Source organism: Canis lupus, chromosome 11, assembly GCF_011100685.1.
Source record: "Canis lupus familiaris isolate Mischka breed German Shepherd chromosome 11, alternate assembly UU_Cfam_GSD_1.0, whole genome shotgun sequence".
Classification (NCBI taxonomy): Eukaryota; Metazoa; Chordata; class Mammalia; order Carnivora; family Canidae; genus Canis; species Canis lupus.
In genome coordinates, this window is record NC_049232.1 from 22,459,482 (window position 1) to 22,479,190 (window position 19,709).

General features: G+C 36.8%; 1 protein-coding gene across 20 annotated transcripts in view; it reads right to left on the reverse strand.

Annotated features, from left to right (window-relative positions):
- The window catches only part of CDKL3 (cyclin dependent kinase like 3), a 108,958-nt gene that overhangs the window by 35,086 nt on the left and 54,163 nt on the right, over nt 1-19,709 (reverse strand). For 8 of the 20 annotated variants that reach the window (XM_038552167.1, XM_038552165.1, XM_038552162.1 and 5 more), the window contains 2 exons: nt 17,702-17,757; nt 3,706-3,778 (listed from right to left, as the gene is read on the reverse strand). The exons of 3 other annotated variants lie outside the window; for them this stretch is intronic. In XM_038552167.1, the coding sequence (XP_038408095.1) occupies nt 3,721-3,778; nt 17,702-17,757 (114 nt within the window). In that variant the 3' untranslated portion in view covers nt 3,706-3,720. Of the gene's footprint in view, nt 1-312; nt 417-3,676; nt 3,779-15,320; nt 15,743-17,701; nt 17,758-18,188; nt 18,496-19,709 lie in introns of those variants that run through there. 9 more of the 20 variants (XM_038552169.1, XM_038552172.1, XM_038552170.1 and 6 more) reach the window with 7 other exon arrangements.

The window sequence follows — 19,709 nt, forward strand, 5'->3', positions numbered from 1 at the left end:
CAAACTATTCTTCCAGAGTCTCTGCACCATTTTATATTTCCAGTACCTGAAATGAGGGTAACAGTTTCTCCGTATCCTCACCAACATTTGCTATTATCAGACTTTTGGATTCTATGGATGTGGAGTGGTATGTCCCTGGGGGTTTCATTTGCATATTACTGATGATTAATGATGTTAAGCATATTTTCAAGTGCTTATATGGGACATTTTCTATAGTCCTTGGAGCAGATCCTGTCTTAGCTCAGGCTACCAAAATAAAATCCACAGACGGGGTGGCTTAAACAATAGAAATTTATTTTCTCACAATTCTGGAGGCTGGAAGTCCAAGATCAGGGCACCAGCATGGTCGGGCTGTAGTGAAGTCTCTCTTTCTGGCTTAAGACACCACCTTCTCACTGTGCCCTTACATGGCCTTTCTTCAGGGCATGCACATGAGGGTTGGAAGAAATGGAAAGAGAAAGAGATAGATAGATCTCTGGTGTCTCTTGTAAAAAGAACACTCGTTTATTAAGTCATGACTCAACCTTTATGATCTTACTAAGCTTATTTCTATAATGGCCCTATCTCCAATACAGTCACAGTGGGTGTTAGGACTTCAACATATGAATTCTGTGGGAGAACACAATTCAGTCTATAGCAGGTCCTTTGCCTATCCCAAACTTTGGGTTGACTTAGGGCACCATGGTGGCCCAGTTGGTTAAACGTCTAATTCTTGATTTCAGCTCAGGTAATGATCTTGAGGTCATAGGATTGAGCACCGAGTTGGGCTCCACACTCATAGAGAAAACTGCTTGAAATTCTCTCTCTCTCTCCCTCTCCCTCTGCACCTCCCCCTGCTCACCACCCCCTAAATAAATAAATAAATAAATAAATAAATAAATAAATAAATAAATAAAATCTTTTTAAAAATTGGGTTGGCTTGTATTAAGGAGTTTTAAGAGTTCTTTATATATCATAGATACTAGTACCTTATCACATATGTGATTTGCAAATATTTTTTGCCATTCTGTGGATTGTGTTCCTCTGCTTTTAAATTTTCTCCATATCCTTGGATATTAATCATATATTTTTACTTTCTGTATTTTTGATGCTTTGTCATCTTGAGATCTTGCTGACCCTGAAGGAACCTCCCCTCCTAAGGCTAGCCAATTCACAGAGAAAGTAAAGAACTCCCCTGTAAGCATGCCTTTTATATGCACTATCTCCCCTGACTACCCTCTTCATGAGACTGTTACACTATAGGTCACCACCATTCCTTTGCTCTCATCACCTCAGGGCCTGGTACAAGACAATTATGGACAGCTTCTCCACCCCAGAACCTACTGAAATTGTTCAAATTAGCCAATCTTAAAACTGCTTACTCTGACTTGTATATTCCTTCCCATAGAAACCAAAATAAAGGTTCTTCCTCATTCCCTCTGCCTCCTGACCAACATTGCTGATTCCCTTGTGGCATGAAGTGATCCCTTTCCTCTTGAAATCTATGAATATAGCAAACTTATGTTTTCACTGGGAGTCTCCTGATCTGTTGACCTCACCCTATCTGAATAGTTTATAAACCCTTGTTTTGTTTTGTTTTTTTTTTAAGATTTTATTTACTTATTCATGAGAGACAAATAGAGGGAGAAGCAGCTCCACGCACGGAGCCCAACGTGGGACTCAATCCCAGGTCTCTAAGATCATGCCCTTGGCCGAAGGCAGCGCTAAACCACTGAGCCACCCAGGCTGCCCTAAACCTCTGTTTTAATACATCCTGGTTGTTTTTTTTTTTTTTCGCAATTTATTATGTGCCTTGCTGGAATTTTCTTTGTATTTATCCTGTTTGGGGTTCATTGACCTATCTGGACCTAAGGATTTATAGCTTTTATCACATTTGGGGAAAAAAAATTTCAGCTCCTCTTTTTTCAAATATCTTTTCTGCCCTTTCTTCCCTCTCCTCTGTTTCTGAGAATACATATGTTAGAAGAACTAATATTGTCCCACAGTCATTTTGGTTTTATTTCAGTTTTGTTTCATTTTATTTCAATTTTCATCTATGTTTCAATTTGGATGGTTTCTATAGTTATAGTTAACAGTGATGTTAATAGCAGTGATTAATCTATTATTTATCTCTTTTTATTGACTAATTTTTAATTTTCATTATGGGTCACTGTGTTCTGGGTTGTTTTAAAATCTAGTAATTTTAGTTTGAATGGCAAGCATTATGACCATTATGAGATGATTAGGATTTTTTTGTGTTAATTTTCTTTAAAGCATTTAAGTTTATTGTGACAGGTAATTGAGTTACTTGAAGATCAGCTTGGTCCAAGAGAATTTGTTTCTAAGCTTTTAAGAGCAGATCTAAATTGGCCGTTATCCTAAGGCTAGCTTAACTCTACTACTAAGGTATAATTCTTCTGAGATCTCTACTGAATGCCCCAGCTATCCAACAAGATCCTTCCACAATGGCTGTCAGAAATCTGAGTCTTTTCCTAGCGCTATGTGATCTCTAAGAATTATTCAGCTCAGGCAGATGATCTTTGATTGGTCATGTAAATTTCACTCTACACATGCCTTGTCAGCTTGGATATTCCAAAAAGCAGATGACAAGAAGGGAATTGACATGAAGTAAGTGCCTATAAAGAAAAATGGGAGGGAGCCAGGTGTAGCTAAGAGAGTCATAAGATTGCAATACAGTTGTGATCTTCAGAAAGAGAGGAATGAAAGACTGGGTGGAAGACATCTAGATAGCACCACAGATCTAAGGAAGTTTGAGAAGCTAATGGGGAATCTTCGCAACAAAGTCTCCCATCAAGGTCTTCCTCCTGCATTTCTCAGAAACAGGCCTGCCTCTATCCCTGATGAACTCAGTCATTAGCAAGGATTAACATGTGGGAAGTGTGGCTTTACTGTAAATATCATGCCAACTGTCAGGCTGCAGCAACTGGGGCCACTACTCAACTATGCTCTCCAAAGTCAGAGATCCAAGAGGTACAATTTTGTTGCCACCAGAGGTTCACTCATTGCACCACACAGAAAGACTTCTCAGAATTTTATTTTTTTTCAAAGAGGTAGAGAGAGGTAGAGACATAGGTAGAGAGAGAAGCAGGCTTCCCAAGGGGAGCCTAATGTGGGACTTGATCCCAGGACCCCACCATCATGATCTGAGCCAAAGGCAGATGCTCAACCACTGAGCCACCCAGATGTCCCTCCTCATAATTTAGAGAAAGACTCCTCCATGATTCCTATTATCTTTTATTCCTGAGAGGAAGCTCAGAAATTAGAAAATAATGAGACAAATTACAGCCTTCATAAGTGCAATTGATCTCAGGGCTACAACTGTACTCATTCTCTTCAATGATTCTTTCTGAATTCTCCTCACCTGTACCTATCATTTTGGCAGGACTTGGTGGCTCACCTGGTAGTGTGACCCAAATCTACATTCCCAGGAAGCCTGAAACTTTGGTAATATACCCTTCTCAGTCAGAAATGGCTACATGTGTCCATTCATGGTTACAAAGTGTAAGGAAATACCAGGAGGGTGCTCAAATGGATAGCTGGGTTTAACACATATCTCTGCCCTCTTCATGTAACAGCAGGCCTACCTCCCCCTGCTGATCCAGACCTTACCTCTACCAATATGGTGACTCTTCTTTTTCACCACTAGTCCCTGGGCACAAGGAATCCAAAATTCCAGTGGCAAGTATAACCTTTAGTTCAGTAGCACTCTTGCTGTGGCCTCTAGCAAGAATATGCCCCTTTTGAAGACCAGGAACTCCAATTCCACCAAACCCCAAGGCTGCAAGGATGAGAAGTACAAATTCCCAAAGTAGGTCATTGGAAGTGATGGGAGCCTTTCCTCCTTCAATGCCTTGGTTCCCAGATCCATGGAAATACAGCATCCTATTACATCTACTGGGATATAGCACTCTATAAATATCTGATTTAATATATATTCTGTACCCTAAAGAATGGCACATCATCCTTTTATAAGATTGTCTCTGAGCTGCCGCTTCCATGGTTATGGAACCACTAACACGTTTCCTTCAATATGAAACAGTTAGATGCTACGCTGTGTCTATTTACATATGGATCAGGTATTCTGAAGCCCCAGGCTACTGAGAATCTTCAGGCAGGAAAGTATAGCCATATTCAGAATAGGTATCCCTCTCTGTGAAAATGAAATCCTAGACCGTCAAGAATGGAACAATTCTGATATACTGGACTTGCCACCAAGTAGCCAGTTGATCTTCCCAAAGAATAACAATATGTCAGGAGCTTAACCTTAGTCTCTGTTGCTGCAATTTTCAGTGTACAAGCCTTGCACCTTCTTTCACCAGGGCCTTAGTGAATAATGTGTCCACTGGGTTCTCCCATAGAACATCATTCTCTGGTTGGTTTTCTGATCTTACATGATTTATTCTGCCCACTTCAATTAGCCTTTTTATTTCAACTCTAAGGGCAACTCAGATATTTCTACATTCCTGACTGTTTGCCATAGCGTTTTCTATGCCACTCCAGCAGTGATTTTGCTACATCCCCTGACGTTCTTGTGATGGTGTTAAATCTCATGTTCTGAGATGGTGCTCCCAAGTCACTGAGTTCTTCCATGTCTAAAGTTATATTTCTGTCCCCTTGATCAAATACCCCAAAAATCTAATCCCAGGGATATTTCCCTGGCTTCTGCTGGTAGTTAATTCTTACACTTTTGATATCAGGTCAATTATATTGTCTGCATTTGGAGCTCTAAGAGATGCATTTTCATGGCTGCCACACATCCACAGATTAGTATTCAAAGATTGGAAGGGAACCTATTTCTAAGTTCCTTTTCTCTTCTCTAGTATGCTGCCTTGCAAACTGTAGCCACCTCAGCCTCTCCGAGCTTATATTCATCCCTACCTCATCAACTCAACAAAATTGACAGGCTCTCCTTGGATCACCACCTCGTGTTGTGATCCAGAAATTGTGGGAAGCTGGTGTGATCATAGCAACCACCTAACTCATCTTCCTTCTATCAAGGATCATAGTTCTGGGCTGCCTGTTGTCCAACAGCAAAGACTGTTGTTTTGTATTTTTTCTATTAGCTTAGCGATTGCCTAAAATAAAGCAAACCTTTATTTGTTAGACTTTAACATAAATTATTATCTTCACTACTCCTCTGATAATGCTAACTGCAAGGAAGGCTAGGAAAAGTAGTTTTTATTCTAGGCATTCATGGTTCAGTTAAAAATCATAAATTTTATTACAAAAGAAGCAGCAAAGAATAGATGTTGAAAGACGATGATTAATCTGCCTCAGTATTCCAGAGTTATAGCTATTTTTTCTTGGTCCTTGGAAGATATTATTCCAACCATTTTATGATTTCCATTGTGCTGTTGAGAAGTCAGCTGTCATTCTATCTGCCATTCATTTACAGGGCTTGGTCTTTTTCTTTGACTGTTTTCAATATTTTCACTTCTTTGGTGTTGTGTACTTTAAGGATGATGTGTCTGAGAGTAGGTTTCATTTTCATCTTTCTTAGGATTCACTGGGATTCCTGAATCTAAGAATTCTTATCAATTCTGGAAAATTATCAGCTACCATTTATTTTATTATTGCCCTCTTTCTTTCTATGTCTTCCTTTCAGAGTTCTAATTAGTCATATGTTGGCTTTCACACATTTCATCCAAGTCTCTTAACTTCCACTTTATCTTTTCCACTTCTTATTTCTCTAGCCTGTAATCTGAGTAATTTCTTTATATCCATTTCTCAGTTCACTAATTCTCTTTTCAGTTCCAATTTACTAATTAGCTTAGATTTGGACTAATCCACTAGGATTCTAATTTTAATTATTATATTTTTATTTCTAGATGTTCTACTTTGTTCTTCTTCTAAACCTGCCTGATTATTTTTGATAGTCTCTTGCTTTTCAAGCCTACAGTCAATATCTTTATTTCTTCATATATATTTAATAAACCTTTGCCTGTTACATATATGACAAGTTTAAGTTAAGAAGTCTTTGAAGATTTGATTCTGTTTACTGTTTCTGGAAACTTCCATTCATGTTGGGGGTTTTTTTTGTGTTTTTTATTTATTTTTTATTTTTAAAAATATTTTATTTATTTATTCATGATAGAGAGAGAGAGAGGGGCAGAGACACAGGCAGAGGGAGAAGGAGGCTCCATGCTGGGAGCCCCACACGAGACCCTATCCCAGGACTCCAGGATCGCGCCCCGGGCCAAAGGCAGGTGCTAAACTGCTGAGCCACCCAGGAATCCCCTGTGTTTTTTATTTTTAATAGTGAGCTCATGTTCACATCTGTGAAAATTCTTTAAGATCCTAGTTTAATATGCATTCCTCCAGAGAGGATTTGTTTTTGCTTCTGCCAGCCACCTGGTTTCATCACTAATCCATGAGAACTTGAAGCTACATTCTAATCTTCGGTTTCTGGGATAACACATGCAGTACAAATTCTGACACCAGACCTGTATGAAGGATGGTTATGAATTCTCAATGGAAAGTTTGTTGGTTGTTTTGTTTGTTTTACCATCCACAACCAAGGGCAAGACAAACTTCTTTACAATCTCTCTTTAAGGAATAGATTTTGTCTTACTTACCCTTTACTAAGCATATCACTTTTTAAGGACTCAGCTTTATGTGCAGTTTCCAAACAACTTCCCACCTTGTATAGGCCCAGACTTTATCTCATTTCATCTGAGTGATCTGCTAAAACCATTCTCTAAACCACCAGTACTTTTTGGCCTTTGATAAGAGGTTATTATAATTGGAATTTTTAGGATATCCAGCACACATCTTGTCAGATAAGCTAGTAAGCATACTGGTGGAGATGGAAAAGTAGATTTGCTTTTCATCTAAGAAGTCTGAAACTTCAGGAAAGCTTCTTTTACCTTCCTAAAGGCAAACAGAATTGGGAGTGCTCTGAAGTTTTAACGAGGAACTTCAGCTTGACACTACTAACTCCTGTCTGAATATTTCTTCTAAGAACCATTCCTCAGATTCTTACTGATCATTTTTAAGATCATTCATTGATTCTTTAGTAAGTCTCCAAACTACCAAGGTTGTTCTGAGTTCAAGTTATTTGTTTCATATGTATTAAGGTATTTAATTATATAAAAGCACTTGGGTGGAGTGATAAAGTTACAAAGATATAATTAAGAGGTAACTAGCATCACAAAGCAGGATGTGAAACATGTATTTGTTTAGATATAGTAAAAGCAATAAAAAATGGGAATCTAGAGGAAAAATAGAGTCCCAATCATACAAAGAGGCTCATAATGTTAAGCATGAAAACTTAATACAAGTAGGAGGATCAAATGAGAATGAATGAATCAGATAGACCTGACACCCTAATGGCTATCAGATACATGGAAAATGAATTTAAAAAATCAAGTTGATGCCAAGTTTCGAGCCAAGTAAACCATGCTACCACTTTAGAAACAAGTAAATCCAGGAGGGAAAGGAAAGCTAGTTTGGGGAAAATTAATCTAATTCAGATATGGTAAATTTGAAGAAACAGCAAAATAATAAAGTAGAAATATTAGCAAAATGTGGAAACTAGGGCTTCAGATAAATGTCAGTTCAGGGAAAGTATATTCTCAAATACCAACTGTGGTGATAGTCAAGATAGAAGAACACACATTTCTCAAGAAACAGGGACAAGAAGAAAGCTTAAGAAATGAACTTCAGAGAATGCCAACAGGGAAGAGGGTAGGAAGATAAATTATCAGTAGAGCAGAAAAGTGTCTGGAGGTGAGAAGAAAACAAAAGATGTGACCAAAAAAAGATGAGCGCATTTCAAGAAGGAAAAGATGATTCATGGTATCAAATGTGACAGAAAATCAGGGAAAATAAGGACTTAAAGAAAGCCACTGAATTTGACAATTAGGAAATAATTGGTGCCAACAAAAGCAAGGTTTTATTACTGTGGTAAAAACAGAAGCCAGACTCAATATGTAATGAATCAAATTTTAATTTTATTCTTCAAGGTGTTAAGGTGCTTCCCTACCCCTCCAACTATATTCTGTGTTCCTTCTTCCAAATGAAAGGAAATGAATGCCACACAGCAGCAACCTACTGAGCTATGAGTGTAGCTCCTTCCACTTATAACAACTCCACTTGGTCAAAGACTGGAACCAGTACTTCCAATTATCACATGGATATCTACCCAAAAGATTTCAAAATTTGACCTTGTTGATTGCCAATTCAGCTGCCACTGCCTTTGCCATCACCTATTTCTCTGCATGACTTTTGGTAGCCATCGACAACCAAGTAATGGCAATCCCTATAGCAGGAGTATTTTTGCCAAAAAGCCATTTAGACCTCTCCCTTGAATAGGCTTCTTCCAAGGCCATGAGAATAGCCCTAGCAATTTTGGGGGTGCTTGGGTGGCTCAGTCAGTTAAGCATCTACCTTCAGCTCAGGTCATGATCCTGGGGTCCTGGGATCAAACTCTGCACTGGGTTCCCTGCTCAGTGGGGAGTCTTAATTCTCCCGCTGCCACTTCCCCTGCTGGTACTCTCCATTTCTCTCTCAAATAAATAAATAAAATTTTTAAAAAATAGCCCTAGCAATTTTTAAGTTGCAATTTTGTGTTTTTTCTCCAAAAAGGGCTCTGAAATATGAAAGCTTCAGGCTCCATAATACATGGATCTCCGTATGTTAACCAGTAATTCATCCTTTCAACACTCTAATGTAGTCATATTTGTAACCTCATCTTACCTGGTCTACTAACATACAGAGTCTGAGAAAATCCAATGTAGCCTCAAAAGATGAAAGTTGGGAACTGCTGGTCTACACTAGTTTTTCCCAGGATGGAAGAGAACTACAATACAAGTATCTCCCATTTAGCATACCACAACTCTAGAAAGTGATAATTAATCTGCAGAGATTTATTTTTTCCTAACTACAAAAGGACCTATGTTATACAGTTCTTTTTTAAAGCTCTAAATGCCATGTTTGTTCTTGTATTTAATGGAACATTTATACACAAAGAGTAGATAGTTGATATATTTGTCACTGTGGCCAACTTATCTAAACAAGTGGAGAACAAGGCACAGATAGCATGCAATAAAAGTAGAGAATTTCCACAGGTAGCATGCAATAAGAGTAGAGAGCATCTCTAGACCAAATATTATATCAAAGGGAATGAAGTCAGGATAAATTCAGACAGCTTGGACAATAGAACTAAAATTAAAGATCATAATTCTGCATCTCTAAAGGAGATTCCAAGGTCCCTGTGAACAACACTGAAAAAAACTTTCTTTTTTTTTTTTTAGAGAAAGAGAGAGTGCATACATAAGGGGATGGGGGAGGGCGGAGAGGTAGAGGAAGAGGGAGAGGGAGAATCTTAAGCAGGTTCCACGTCTATCATGGAGCCTGGGCAAGGGGCTCTATCCCAGGACCCCGAGATCATGACCTGAGTGAAAGGCAAATACTTAACCGATCGAGCTACCTAGGTGCCCCATATGCTTTAAAGATTTTGATAATACTGTTCAATGTAATAATTAGTAGCCATAAACAAATTAGTCAGAGAAGCCCAAGAGATGTTGCCTGAAATGTATAATAAATAATTTATCTTGGTTTGAAATGTCCTCAGACTTTGGAGTCTTTCATGTGAAACAAACTAATTACTAGCATGCATTTTTATAGTATCTCTCTTCTAGGGAGCAAAAAAATTGATTAGAGTAAAAAATATTGCTGTGTTACCCCATCTTCACATACTAGAGTTCAATCCAACAGAGGACTGAACGGCTTGTCCTCTGTTTAACCAGGGCAGAGACTGGTTCTAGAGCCTGAAAATGCTGGACCTTGGGCTCCCTCTGGAGGAGGTTAGGACTATCTGATTTCAAAGAGAAGTTGAAAATTGTTTTTGCTCTTGGAGTACAGGGGTACATAGACTATGTAATAACCACTGGACACCTACAATCTACATAAGGCTACCCACTAAATGAAAGCTACTTATGAAAAGAAATAATCTTAACCCAAAGTCAGTGTGAAAGTCAATCAAAGGCAAAATTCATTTTACTGCTTTGAGTATATATTTCACAGGATCATTTATTCTTTCAATGCCATATGTATCCATACATTTAGGCAAAGAAATCAGGAACTCTTGGAGCAGAGATTTAGTGTATTGTTCATTGTTGTATTCCTCACATCTAGGAAGGTACCTGGAATATTTTTAGTGGAGGAAGACCATTAATAAACAAAATAAGTAAAGTTATGTAGCTTCTCAGGTAGAGAAATGCTATACCAAAAAGCTAAAAAGGGAATAGGAATGGTAAAAGTTGTGATTTTAAGTAAAGTGGTAGAAGAGGCTTCATATATGAGTAAAAACCAGTAAGGAAGTTTTCCTGAACAATGGGCAAGAAATGTTATGCATAGGAATAGAAGAGTAAAGTACTCAAATTCAGGAAATTCTTTGAGGGTACAGCTGAAAGAATATAGGGTATGAGAGAAAAGGAAGTCAAGAATTACTCCAAGATATTTCTCCTGAGCAAATGGAAGAATGTAGTTGCCCTTAACTAAAATGGGAGAAATACTGAAAAGCAGGAGTAAGGAAGAGATCAGGACCTTAATTCTGGACATGCTGAATTTAAGATATCTATTATATATTTCAGTGAAGCTGTTGAATAGGCAACTGGAAATAAGAGTCTGGAGTTTAGGGAAGCCCGGGTGGCTCAGTGGTTTAGCGCTGCCTTCAGCCTAGGGCCTGATCCTGGAGTCCTGGGATCAAGTCCCATGTTGTGCTCCCTGCATGGAGCCTGCTTCTCCCCCTGCCTGTGTCTCTGCCTCTCTCTGTGTGTGTCTCTCATGAATACATAAATAAAATCTTTTTAAAATTAAAAGAAAAAAGAATCTGGAGTTTAGGAGTCAAGTCCAGGCTGGAGAGAAAGAACTGAGAGTCGTCAGTATGTAGATGATATTTAAGGCCAGGAATCTGGATGAGCTTACTAAGGGAGTATAGACAAAAAAGAAAAGGTCTAAGAACTGAGTCCAAATGCTTTTTGATTATTTAAACTACAAACCATTATATCTCCTGCTTTCCCTTTGTTTATAGGGCTCACTAAGAGAAACTAATCAGATAAAATAAATTCATGATGATTATTATCTATTATTCCTTCAGATAGCTATAAATCAACTGGTGATTTTTCTTGGGTCTTCAGATTTCAAAATTAAAGTAAATAAATCTGTTATCTCTCTCTCTCTTTTAAATGACATTTCATTTTTAAGAGAGAGAGAAAGAGCACATAGGGGAGGGATAGAGGGAGAAGGAGAATCTTCAAGCAGACTCCCACTAAATGTGAAGCCCAACATGAGACTCTATCTCATGACCTGTAAGATCATGACCTAAACCAAGAGTCAGATGCTTAACCAACTGAGCTACCCAGACACCTCTGCCAATGACATTTTAAACAAGGTTGCTGGGATCCCTGGGTGGCGCAGGGGTTTGGCGCCTGCCTTTGGCCCAGGGCGCGATCCTGGAGACCCGGGATCGAATCCCACGTCGGGCTCCCGGTGCATGGAGCCTGCTTCTCCCTCTGCCTGTGTCTCTGCCTCTCTCTCTTTCTCTCTCTGTGACTATCATAAATAAATAAACATTTAAAAAAAATTTAAAAAAATAAAAAAATAAAAAATAAACAAGGTTGCTAACATTTGTCTGCCTTCTGAGAGATCTCCCAAATAATCACTTATAACTAATCTATAGCAACTATTTCTCAGCAATCCTAGGATGAATGACAGTATATTAGACAAGACTGAATACACCACAGCTTTAAGTAGTTTTGTCCTCTTCTCTTTTAGTTTGGCTTTCAACCCACTCATCATTAAATACATACTTCTGGTTATCTGACTTCAGGTTTTTTTCAGAAAAGAAGAAAAATCATTATAATTCTCTACCATCAGTTATCTTTTCCTAATACTGTAGAGGGGGAAGGTAGGCAGTTGGGAGGCTAGCAGGATAGTAGGATATTTTATTTTGTTTCTATATTTTTGTTTTTAAAGACTTTATTTATTTATTCATAGACAGAGAGAGAGAGAGAGGTTGAGACAGGCAGAGGGAGAAGCAGGCTCCATGCAGGAAGCCCGATGTGGGACTCTATCCAAAGGCAGATGCTCAACCACTGAGCCACCCAGGTATCCCTATATTTTTGCTTTTTATTAAAATGGAAAGAATGCCTTCTTGTCTTGTATCATCTTGTGCTTATGGTTTGTACATCACTTAAAATTTCTTGATCATTTCCCTATGCAATTCTGCTAGTAGTTTCATTAACATGGGCCAATTTCCATGTAAGGCCTTTTTATACTTTGAGCAGCTGTACAATTCTGTATTAAGCTAACTTCCTCCTCTTCTTGGCATTCCTGTGTATTTGTTTTAGTTTTTCCTGTTCACAGAACTATAAGTTAAAAAATCTGACTTTCCTCACTTGAATTTCATGAAAATGTCAACTCTGCATCAGCAGTCTACCACATTTGGGGCCTTGGTAGGCACTGAAACTACTTTGTAAACTATGATCACTCAGGCCCTAGAAATCCAACTGCTCTGGGAGAGTTTATAAAAGGGTTGTAGGAATGGAACAGAAATAATTTAAACATAGAAATCAGGACTATTTCTTCTTTCAAAGATTGTCCAAGCTCCATCCTAATGTCATCATGTTCTAGCCACCAAGGAACATTTTCAGTTTTGATGTAAGCAACTCATTGCTTCAACAATTTGCTTTAAAAATGCTTTGTAACAAATATTTATAAGACAGAGTCATATATAGAAATGAAAATAGACCAGAAATACAACTGAAACACACTTGGCCTAATACCTTTTGACAAGTATTATCAACCAATTAACTATCCATTCTACCAACTATGTCCACTGCTAAAGTTTCATTTCATACTTTCATGCTGCAAGCTTTCATGCCATTGGCAAAGAGTTCACAGAATAAATTATCATTCCAATAACCAGAATAAGGACAACAATAACAAAAGGTATAGGCCCCTATTTACACGTAAGGGAACAAATTTCTCTCCACATATCCATATCCTTAGGGATGGTCTTAAACTGAAACAAGGAAAATCAATCAGGGACATTTTATAAAAGGCTGTAACTTTTAGTAATGATTGAAGCTTCTTTAAAATTCTTAAGATAAATAACGTATGTTATTCAATAGATCTCTCTTATTCACAATATTGACTAGATCTCCACTATCAGAACTTGTGTGTGTGTGTGTGTGTGTGTGTGTGTGTGTACGAGACAGAGAGAGAGAGAGAGAGAGAGAGAGAGAGAGAGAATGCATCTGTGAGCATGGGATTGGTGGGGACAGAGGGAAAGAAAGAGAGATAATTTTAAGGAGGCTCCATATACAGCACAGAGCCTGACGCAAGGCTGGACCTCATGACCCCAAGATCATGACCTCAGTCAAAATCAAGAGTTGGACACTTAACCGATTGAGCCTCCCTGACACACCCCTCTACTATCAGAACTCAAACTGAACCTCTAGTTCTAGCCATAATGGAGTAGCAGGTATTGGTCTTACCTTAAATAATAAAACCAGACAAAACATATAAAACAACTGTTTTCAGATACTGGACAGCAGATAAGGTCAATTTCATCAGAAATATAAAGGCTCTAAATATATATGCACCTAGTAACAGAGCTTTAAAAAGCAACTACTAAAAGAATGGAAAGGAGAAACAGACAAATCTATAAATATAGGTGAAGATTTCAATATTTCCCCATGAGCAACTGATAAAACAAGTAGACTAAAAAACAGTAAAGATATGAGGCCTAAATATACTATTAACCAACTTGACCTAATTGTCATTTATAAAACAGTACACCCAACACTTCAGCAAAATATATATATATTTTCAAGAATAATTCTTTTTAAGGGAACCAACTGATCCACCCAGGGGTCCCTCAAACAACACATTTCTAAATAAATCATAAGGGAAATTGGGAAATATTTTTAACTGATTGAAATAATACCACTTAAATTTGTGGCTTGCAGTTAAAAGGGAAATGTAAAGCTTTGAATGATATTAGAAAAGATGAAAAGTCTTAGGTCATTGACCTCAGCTTCACCTTCAGGAGCTAGAAAAATAAGAATAAATGGAAAGACTTCTTCCTCTATTCATAACACTTCTAACACTAGCAGGACTTAACTCACAGGTTAAGGACTCAGCCTAAGACTATGCCCCTCTTCAGACTCCAGTCACAAGTTTGGACCTCCTCTTGTCACCAAACTGGCTATAAAGCAGGAGCTCCCACAACTTCCTTCTTGGGTCTTATAATTTGCTAGAATGGCTCACAGAACTCAGGCAAGTGCTTTCCTTGCTATTATCAGTTTTTATATAGGATATAACGCAGAGAAAGCCAAATGAAAGAAATGCATAGAGCAAAGTATATGGGAAGGAGAGCAGAGTTCCCATGCTTTCTCTGGGTGCATCATCTTCACAAGATCTCAATGTATTCACAACTAGAAAGCTCTCCAAACCAATTGTTCAGGGTTTTCATGGAGGTTCCATGATATAGACACGATTGATTAAATCATTGGCCACTGGTGATGAACTCTATGTCTAGCCCTTCTCCTCTTCCAAGAGGTCAGAGCTGAAAATTCTAATCCTCCTGTCACACAGACAGTTCCTCTGGGAACCAGCCCCCTTCCTCTAAGAGTCACACCTCATTAACATAAACTCAGGTGTAGCTGAAAGTGGCTTCATTATCATAAACTTAAGAATGGTGGCACCTGGCTGGTTCAATCCATAGAGCATGAGACTCCTAATCTTGGAGTTATAAATTTGAGCTCCTACATTAGGTGTAGAGATTACTTAAAAATAAATAAGTAAATAAATAAACTCAAGTATGGTTGTAAGGAACTTATTAGGAATAACAAAAGATGCTCTTCTCATCCCCATTAGTTAGGAAATTATAAGGGTTTTGGGAACTATGTGCCAGGAACAGGTGATGAAGACCAAATATACATATTTCTTGTATCACAATGTCACAATTGAACAGAGGGAAAAAAAAAACAACAAAGTTCAATAAATCATAAATCAATAGAATAGGAAAAAAACAATAGAAATAATCAATGAAACCCAAAGCTAGTTCTTTGAAAAAAATATTAAAATTGATAAACCTATATATAGCTAGAGTTACCAAGAAAAAAAAGAAAACACAAATCACCAATACAAGAAATGATAAAGATGACATCACCATAGATCTTCCCAACTGTAAAATAACCACAGAAAAATGATAATCCACGTTATGCCAAAAAAATCAGCAACTTTGATGAAATGAACAAATCCTTTGAAAAAGCCAAATTACCAAAACTGATATAAAGAGAAATAACAGATGTGGGTATCTCCATATTTATTAAATAAATTTAAGGAAATTGAATTTGTACATTACAATATTTTCACAAAGAAAATTCCAGGCCTCATTGGCTTCTGTGGAGATTTCTAACAAACATTTAAGGAGAATATAAAATCAGTCCTACACAAATTCTTTCAGAAACAGGATGAGGGAACACTTCCTAACTCATTTATAAAGCAACTCATTTATAAAACCAAACAAAGACAATATAAGAAAAAAAAACGGACTAAAATCCTTCATTAACGTAAGTGCAGGGACACCTGGGTGGCTCAGTGGTTGAGCCTTTGGTTCAGGGTATGATCCCGTGGGTCCGGGTTAGAGTCCTGCATCGGGGTCCTTGCAGGGAGCCTGCTTCTTCCTCTACCTGTGTCTCTGTCTCTCTCATGAATATATAAATAAAATCTTTAAAAAAAAAACACATAAGTGCCAAAATACATAATAAAACATTAACCAATCAAATCCAATACAAAACATAAAAAGGATCAAGTGAAATTTAATCCTAGGAATGTAGGATTGATTTAACATTCAAATTATCAGTATAATTCACATTAACAGAATAAAGGGGGAAAATCATATGAACATCTCAGTTGATGTGGGGAAAATCGTTTAACAAAATTTAACATCTGTTCATGGTAAGGACACTGAGCAAAGAGAAACAGAAGGAACCTTCCTCAATGTTATAAAGGTCATCTACATAATATCTACAACTCACATCATACTTAATGTGAAAAAAACGGAATGTTTTCTCTTTACTATAGGAAAAAAGTCATGGATGTCCACTCTCACTACTTCTGTTCAACATTATCACATGTCCTAGTCAGTACAAGTCAAGAAAAAGTAATAAAAGGCATAAACATTGGGAAGGAAGAAGTAAAATTATTTTTATCTGCAGATGTTATGATTACTTATGTGGGAAATCCTAAGGAACATGCAAAATAGGAAGGAAGAAAGGAATGAAAAAACAAGGGAAGAAAACCTACTAGAACCAATAAGTGAATTTTTGCAAAGTCTCAGAATACAAAATCAATATGGAAAAACAAATTGTACTTTTGTGTATTAGCAAAACTAGCTGGAAGATGATATTAAAAAATAATACCATTTATAATGCATCAAAAAACAAAACACATGGAAATAAATTTAATGACTACTGTATGACTGCTACAAAATATTATAGACAGAAGTTAAAGAAGATCTAAATAAATAGGGAGTTTACACCATGCTCATGTATTGGGAGACTTAATATTATCAAGATACCAATTTTCCTCAAATTGATGTAGACATTTAACACAACCCCAATTAAAATCCAAGTAGGCATTTTTGAGAAATTGAATCCTTTGATATTGATGTAGGATCAACAAATATATAAATGCAATAGGTAAAAGGCAGACATACTGGTTGAATCTACCACAAGGATCAACTTTTCAGTTCCTTGGAGGAGATTAGTTGCTAAAAGTAACAGGAATTCTGTTAGAAAGGTATATTATGTATAAAAACCTCAGGTATGAATTCCAATCAGCCTTAAAATGAGATGAAAAGAGCCTACAATATTGTAATAAAGAAATTATGTTTTCCCTTGTTCTTCATGTTTATTTAGTAAATACAAATCAGGTACATCCCTGGTAAAACACCAGATAATCCCATTTTATTGTATGTTGTGTTTTTGTTTTGTTTATTTTTAGAATAGGACAATCAAGAATTTTGGTAGTGTGCCTCCTCTGGGTTTTATACAATCTGTTTTGTGGAACAGAAAAAGTCTGTACCACATAAAAGCCACTATCAGAACTAGGAACTTGGAAGAGTGCTGGGAGTTGTTTAAAAGAATAAAAGAATTCTCAACTAAATGGAATTTAATAAAAATAAAACAAAACAAAAAGAATAAAAGAATTTAACATTTGAATAACATAACTTTCACATATTTTATAAATACTATAAATGATGTTATAGCTGAGAACATATTTTTAATCATCTAAGGGTAAGAACAGGCTTTAAAGCAACCGATCAGATATTTCATTAAGAACTCACTTCAGGAAGCCTGAGAGTTCCAGGAAATAAAAGACAATAAAGGTTATGTGACCAGCAGAGGGCAGAGATCAGTATAAGTACAGTGTGTGTCATATGACAGTATGTGTTACCTACTCAGTAATCATGGCAAGTAAAGAAGTAGCAGAGACAGGAGATGACTCCACAATTCTAAACCAACAGAATTCTTAAAAGAAAAAAGTGAATGGTTTGCTAACAAAACAAAGTTGGAAGATGCTAATGCAAGGCGCATGGCTGTCTTGATAGCCCGTTACATTTCTATTGTATATAAAAGAAGACTTGACAATTTGTATTTTTAAGATTTAAAAGAAAAAACACTACCAGAAAAAAAATCTGTTCCTCTTCAAATTCTTCCCCTTAAAATGGCCATCTCCACCCTAAAATCAGAAACCAAGCCAATAAGAACCAGCAATAAGAACTAAAATATATGCTGCCAAAACCTTGACTGTAATAATGTTAAATCATATGTAACAATATATTCTATGTAAACTATTAATTGATAAACATGCTGCTCAAGCCAAAATATTTGCTTCAATGCTTTCCTCCATTTCTGTCCTTTTAAACGACCTTCATGATATGTTTAAATGTTGTTTTAGAATGTTCTGCGTGGAACCAAGTCTGTATTTCATGCTTATCAAGTATAATTGTTTGTTCAGAAATGTTTGGTGTTCCCAAACATTGGGATCTCACTTTATTATACAATTAGAAACTTTTCCTTCTATAAAGTTCTAAACCAAAGCTAAGAATGACCATTTATCATACATGACTAAGAAAATAGATCATCAAATAAAATTATATGATTTAATGTAAGCTGCAGTTTTATTTTGATGTACCAGTCAGGCAATTTTTGTCAACTAGTGTTCAAATTAAGAAAACATGAATAATTTAAATATTAATAAATTTAAAATCAAATAGGTGAATATACACATAACTACAAAGTGTTTTTGATGTATCTGTAGAATTCTCTAGTCAGCATTTTTTGCGTATGTAATATTAATAAAAAGGATTTTTTAACCATACAATGATTCTGGGATTCCCTGAATTTTCAGATGCTGCATTTTCTACTCTACATCTGGCAGGTTCTTCTTCCTTTCAGTTTGTGCATTTCCTGTATTCTAAAAAGTAAATAGAAACAGGACCTTAATTGAGGAAATGGTGAGTCTTTGGCTAAGGAAATAATAGCCACAGATAAGCACTTGTACTTTGCACCTGGGGTTTATTTTATATGGGAGACTATTTAGTAAAGTATTCCCCACGATCATCATGAAACAGAATTGAAGGTGACTCTTGCATGGACTCTTTCCTCTCTTGCCTCACTTCATCAGCAGTAATTTAGGGTTTTTCTTAGATCATATTGTCCATTCAATGTGCGTATACACTAATTGAGCATACATTTAAGATGCCTGAAAGAGTTGAAGATACAACTCGAAGCACTTGGATCTGAGTAGGTAATTCAAAAACAACTCAGTGGCACAGCCAATAGAAGAAAAAAGTTGATATTTCCTATCTCACACTTTTAAAAACATGTCATGTTCCCTTGTGCTCAAAAATAACAAACTACCAACTCAAAATTTAGGACATTTTCTTAATTCTGACACTGATGTATTAAAAATGTCTGGACCAGCCTTACATGCAATTTCACCAGCTTGTCAGAACTGCGTATGAATAGGCAACACGAAGAATCTATGGCTATCTTTGTTGATTACTACTCTCATAGCCTTATTTCAAGGTCACTTTAAAAAGGTCATCTTTTAAGCAGTTCTACACCACATGAGCAAGACAGGATTTTCCCTTCCAATTTATTAATGTAGGTTGTTTAATGAAAAAAAACTGTCTGGAGAGCTCCTTTCTTCCTGCATTGGAATATATAAATTTAGCTCCAGAAGCTCTCAGATGACAGTAGGATAAACACATGCAAGCACATACTAGGAGCTTAATACACAGATTAGGAGCCTCAATGAGTCAATCACTCAAAATATGTGCAAAGGGTGTGCTGCTCAACATGCTGGGACATCAGTAAGTTGCTCAAGTTTAAAAATTTAAAGCGACCTTATTATTTTCTATAATGAACTAAAAGTTGACCATTAATGACTTTCTTGTTCTGGAAATTTCTTTCCTACAAAGTGGCCTGTGGAGTTCTTAACAAGTTCTAAGCCATAAGCTCTAAGGCATTAAGCATCACTATGCTAATCTTGCTATCTGGTATATGCTAGTTAGCATACCAGATATGCTAATGGTATCTGCTAACTCTTTAATCCAATGACATAGAGATGGAATAGACTTAGTGAAAATGCCTCTTTATATGGTTTTAAAGTTTCTCTATTTTTTT